The 6000-nt window shown below is 31.7% G+C and overlaps 1 protein-coding gene across 3 annotated transcripts in view; it reads left to right on the top strand.

The window, feature by feature from the left end:
- The first annotated feature begins 3071 nt into the window (after positions 1–3071).
- The window catches only part of LOC134716024 (acetylcholine receptor subunit alpha-like), a 37837-nt gene continuing 34908 nt past the window's right edge, over positions 3072–6000 (top strand). Inside the window, exon 1 of one of the 3 annotated variants that reach the window (XM_063578693.1) lies at positions 3072–3463. In XM_063578693.1, coding sequence (XP_063434763.1) covers positions 3260–3463 — 204 coding nt within the window. In that variant the 5' untranslated portion in view covers positions 3072–3259. The remainder of the gene's footprint in view (positions 3464–6000) is intronic. The other 2 variants (XM_063578692.1, XM_063578691.1) reach the window with 2 other exon arrangements.

Genomic DNA, 6000 nt, shown 5'->3' with positions numbered 1-6000 from the left:
GTTCCATAAGAGACATGTTCCACAGGCTAAATGTTTGGAAGGGTCTCATTTTGTTTTAGTAAAGACTTTGAATGTCCCATTGGTATCTTTCGTCTCTCTTTAACAGATGAAATATACAGCTAACTATTTGAAATAACTACACTAACATTTCATTGTTGATGTAACTTTCACAATTTTGTAAGTTACATTGTTTTATGCATAGACTTATACAATCTTTTAAATTCTAGTATTAATTTGTGTTCATATGCACTTTCCATCTCAAGTAAACGGTAGTTGGGTCATTTTGTGACTCATTTCTCTTCAATTATGATGTAAAATTATTTGTTTTGCAGATTAATTGCTATTTTCTGATTTATATTGTTCCATAAATAGATTTTATTTTCGAAGTTAAATTAATATTTCATCAAATATCATCTGATTAATGTAACAATGAAGATAGAAATACTGATTACATTGAACCTCGTGATCTTATAAGTACTATAAGTCTGTACGAAAATTGTAAAATAACGGACGGGTACCAATCTAAAGAATAATAGCCATAGCGAAGAGTAAAATGTCTCCCTCGCATTAACCTAGCAACATTTGGCCCTTTAACATTATAAAAACAAAAAGACAACAATAAAACCCCAACTCTAATGAAAATTCAAATTAGAGACTTACCAAGGTCTATGTGCATTTTCAACAATGTGTAAATCCTAAAACTTTGTTGACCAGAATACCATTCATGACAAAAATCTCTTTTTGTTGTTTCTGTATTGCTGATATTTTTTTTCTGTTTACAGTTTATTTCTATCTTCTTCAGTTTTGATCAAAACACAAAAAGGGTAAAAATATCGTCGTTTAAATGCAATGCCTCCTATCCCATATGTTCTATTGTTAGCCATGTCGGTCATCTTGGATTGCTTGGACGGATCATCGGGTTTGTTTGGCCGGATCATCGGACACATTTTAACTAGATGATACCCAGTGGCTATGTAGGCCAGATTGGTTTAAATTTGACTAAGTAGTTTCAGAGGAAAAGATCTCTGATTTTGTAAAAAAAAAAATCACAGACGACGACACCGACGGATGACGGACCAAGTGAGCTTTAACGGGGGGAGTCCATGACACCTGACAGAGTATAACGCTTGACTTTATCAACCGACGGAACGAGTTGTAAACAACTATCATACTCCAAACTTAGTTTTGACACTTTCTGTAGATAAAAAAAAGATAGATTACATCTGTTGTATAGCTAACCAAACATTCCACTTGAATGACAGTTGCTAACACGTGTCTCAATTCCACTCTATTGATAATTTTCAAAGGTTGATGTCGTAGGTATATATAGTATTGCATTCATACGATATGAGCACTTCCAGATTTTTTTTAGACATTGTATTGAGACATTACACATTTTATATTAATGGAAAAAAAGAAGATATGGTATGATTGCCAATGAAACAACTGTCCACCAGAGACCAAATCGCCGCCAGTCTATTTTTTTCAATCAAAACCTCATTACGTCATTGATTGAAGAAATACAAAAAAATATCGCGCAGTTGATTAATCTCTTGTCTTCGCCGTTTTGAGATCGGATCATTTGATTATCCTTCGTCCGTCTGCATGTACGTCAGAAGTTCCTATATCGAATGCTATATCAGAAATAGTTTCCTTGAAAGTCAAAAAAGGGTTCCGGATCTACAACTTCATACGATTACTAATAAAAAGTTTACTTTGATGGATTCTCATGTTTTTTAGAAACACTGTTTGGATTGACGAGTTTGATATTGTTATATTTATAAATTAACTGTTTACAAAATTTTGAATTTTTTGAAATACTAAGGCTTTTCTACCTCAGGCATAGATTACCTTGGCTGTTTTTGGCAACACTTTTAGGAATTTTGGATCTCAATGCTCTTCCACTTCGTACCTTTATTGGCTTTTCTAAAACTTTTTTGGATTCGAGCGTCACTGATGAGTCTTTTGTAGATGAAACGCTAGTCTAGCGTATATATATAATTTAGTCCTGGTATCTATGATGAGTTTATTTATATACTAATGTCTTTGCAGTTAGTGTGCAAGATAAAAACAAAAAGTGGTTGAGCGAGCTGTGTTCAATTTACACATACTTTTCCTTTGATTGGTTTTCTCTGTGGCATTTCATTGATATCTGTTTTATTTTCATTCACAATATGTCTATTTATAAAAATTGTTTCACATCCGTAAAACAAGATGCACGAAAACACATAAAATAAACTATAGTTCTATAAATTTGTTTTCTCAAATTGAAGTAATTTAAATAAATTTCTTAGTTTTAAACACATTTTGAAAATTGCGAAGGGTTGTCCTTTCGAGGCTAGAATTCGGTGATGGGCAAAGCAAACCAAGATGATGATACTTTACCCATTTTGCAAATTAGATAAGGCGTTCTTGTTTTGACCCTTTGCGTGTAACGACTCTATGAAATATGTTTCCATGGGGTAGCTGAGGAGGCAGTTATACAGAGATGTCACTGCATGCTTTCATACGAACCTAAGTCAGCTGAACAATGTGAGAACCGCATTCGCACACATCAAATTGATATCTTTGCCGAGACATTAAAGGCAACATCGGCAACATTGTCCAACTAAATGAAAGAAACGTAAACAAACTTGTTTTACAACCCTTTTCACGCGTCGTGGAAGTCCTGGTGCAAATTAAAGTGGTCTTTTATGTCTCCGTTTTTGTATCATGCTTTTCATTTAGTATAAGATGAAAAGGCATTTGCCGATTTTCTGTCTGAATGACAAATGAAATGATACAACATATCTACTTATTAAGATTTTTTTTCTGTTTCGATTTATTTGTATGCGTGATTTAAATTTACTAAAAAAAATCTTTATTATCCGATTTTTAGATACTTGACATAATAAAAATCTGTAAATTAAATATTGAAACTAACACTTAAAGTATTATCCTCTGTCGTTATTTCCTTTCACCTCACAGCCAAAATATTTTTTAAACGTCTTTAAATATTTACTTAAGGGTATTATTAAATCGAAATCGAAAGAAAATTATTAATATAACTTCATTATAATATTGAACGTAACACACTTATTTTTTATCGACTCTCTCAATATTACTACTATCTACTAGATTTTCTCACCAGATGGCGCACAACGACTTCACTAATCAACTAACTTGGCATAGTATTCATCACGCTGTATACAATAATGTAACAGCCGTGTAACATTTCAAAACAGATCAATTTCTCTACATTGTGTACATTTCATAGAATATGAGGGATGTTTCGTTTTTATTTTATTTAAATCTTCTTTGCATTTTTATCGTCCGTGTAAGCTATGGAAGCGATGATGCCAGGAGACTGTATTACGACCTTCTAAAGGGACGAAAGTACAACAAGTTGATACGTCCCGTAGGAAACAGTTCAGATAAACTCACAGTCAGAATGGGAATACGATTGTCACAGTTGATAGATATAGTAAGTACTCATAACTGTTGTAATTCGTCAGATTTTATTAATATTTGCAATTTCTTGTTGTTTATCATTTTATGACAATTTACAATTTATATATTTTTGTATAAATTGTTTTCTTAATGCATGTACGCTATTAGTTGCTTAATTTGGCTTATAAAGAAACGCCGTATAATTCATGCATCAAAACTATTCAACCATTATTCTATAAATTCTTTTTTTCTAATACGCGTTAATAAGAATGCATTATTAAAGAAAAAAAACACGTGCATCAGTCATTCTACTGGGCCCATAACTATTCAAAGACCCATAACGCATGTCATCTTTAAATATATATATAATTGAATTGCCCCTGACTAAAATAGGTCTTCGTTTATCTCTCAGTTTGATTAGGTAAACGCAAATTTGGTTAAAAATGGGCAGAATGTTTTATATGTCAAACTGGTTGAGCCTTGTCACATGATATTACATTGTACCCACTGATCTACAAAAAACTAGTAAGAATATGCCACTTTTTTTCTTAGGAGCTTGATGTCGGTGACAAGTTCCGATGAATACATAACCGAACTTATTTTTGCATCATGGACCTATTTCCATTGGAATTTAAATCGCTTGTCATTCGTACCTTTCTGTTTGTCGCGTGCTTAACGAGTTTTTTTTTTAAATATCTACATGGACTTATGCATCTTTGAGAAACATAAATGCAACAATCACACCGATTTTTGTGTAGAAATCCAAAAATAAATATGGATAAATTTGATTCTTGTAACAGTTGACCTCTCTTTCAACTGTTCTATGTTGACTATTTTGGTTGTTTTTGTGTACATCTTCCCTAAAATTTTGGACCCTAACATGACATGAAAATCATGCAAGGAACACGTGCGCTCTTAAGTGTGTGTCAAATGTTTTATGAGTTCTACTATCCAATTAAATGATTCTTGGTTGCTTTATGTTCAGTGGCAAATATTTCATGCATGTTCAGGACTTGTAAACTATCCAAGGTTTCTCATCTGAATTTTCTATCTATCAAACAGGCAGCTAGATTTTATCGTTGTATTAGATCTACCCCAGACACCGATTGAATGTATCCAATTAACACCTTGACTATTGTGGTAAATGCAAAATGATGGCTTTCAATAATTTTGGAAAGAGGTATCAATTTTTGCAATTTTAATCTAATCTTATGGTAAAGCATATGATAAATGCGGTATAGTCAAATAAATATAATGACAATATGATATGAACATAAAATACGGTAAATCCAAGTGTAGTTGTTATCGAGAAAAGTATCAACATTAATATTTTCATAATTTTCAAATGGAAAAGGTTGAAGACGGGTAGCTTTTGAAACTAAGTAAGAAATACAACCTTTAGGGAACTATAAAGTATGTGTCTATTGAGTTTTGAAAAATTCTACACACTTGAACTGATACATCAGGTGTGGAAAAAAAGACTTTGTTTTATATAAAAGAAATCAAACAGGATAAATTGTGGATGAAATTTATTAAAAAGACAACAAAAGTTGATATGAAACTTTTAAACTATACTTTAGATATATTTTATATTTCTTTTGTTATGCTACTTATTTTTTTAAATTGTAACGTATAAATAACAAAGGTTTTATTTTTTTGCGTTTGAACAAGACCAAATCCCTAGTGAAATGCACTGTTCTCGTTACCGCCATTACGTCTTATTGTATTTTTCTAGAATACAAAGATTACATGTACTTGTATGCAAAAACCAAGTTAATAGTACATTCAACATTATATTTTCAATTGATTTTATGTCATAAGCTTCGATTTTTGGTTACCTTCTTGTTCAAATATTTATTTAAGATCTGAAAACTTCTTTGTAAAATTGTTTTAATTATATATTGTGTCCTTTGGATTTTCTGAGAATGTCTTCCATCAATCTGTAGTCAATAATAGTTTGCACTTTATCTTTGAAATGTAACATTAAAATGTAGACCTTTCACTCTATCAGTAAAATATAACATTGAAATGTAGACTTTCATTTTATCTGTTAATATTACATTAGAATGTTGACTTGGTGATATTCAGTTGTTTTTGGTCTTTGGTCGGGTTGTTATCTCTTTGACACATTCCCCATTTCCATTCTAAATTTTATTTCACTTTATCTGTAAAATATAACATTAAAATGTAGACTTTCATAAATGCTTTAAAACATTAAGTATACACAAAGGGATGCCTTAAATAGAAATAGTTTGGAACCATTTAAATCGTTTAAACCCAATGCATTTGTTTGCACCTGTCCTAAGACAGGAACCTGATGTTCAGTAGTTGTCGTTTGTTGTGGTTCATATATAAGTGTTTCAATTTTCTCGTTTAAAAAAACATAGTCCGTTGGTTTTTGCTGTTTGAATGGTTTAGCACTTTTCATTTTGGGGACCTTTATAGATTGCTATTCGGTGTGAGCCAAGGCTGTGTTGCAGACCGTACTTGGTCCAATAATGTTTTACCTTTACAAATTGTAATTTATTGGACGGAGAGTTGTCTCATTGGTTCTCGTACCACATATTCTTA

This window comes from Mytilus trossulus, chromosome 4 (genome assembly GCF_036588685.1).
Source record: "Mytilus trossulus isolate FHL-02 chromosome 4, PNRI_Mtr1.1.1.hap1, whole genome shotgun sequence".
Classification (NCBI taxonomy): domain Eukaryota; kingdom Metazoa; phylum Mollusca; class Bivalvia; order Mytilida; family Mytilidae; genus Mytilus; species Mytilus trossulus.
Note: the sequence above shows the minus strand (reverse complement) of the source record. Positions and strands in the feature narration are given on the sequence as shown.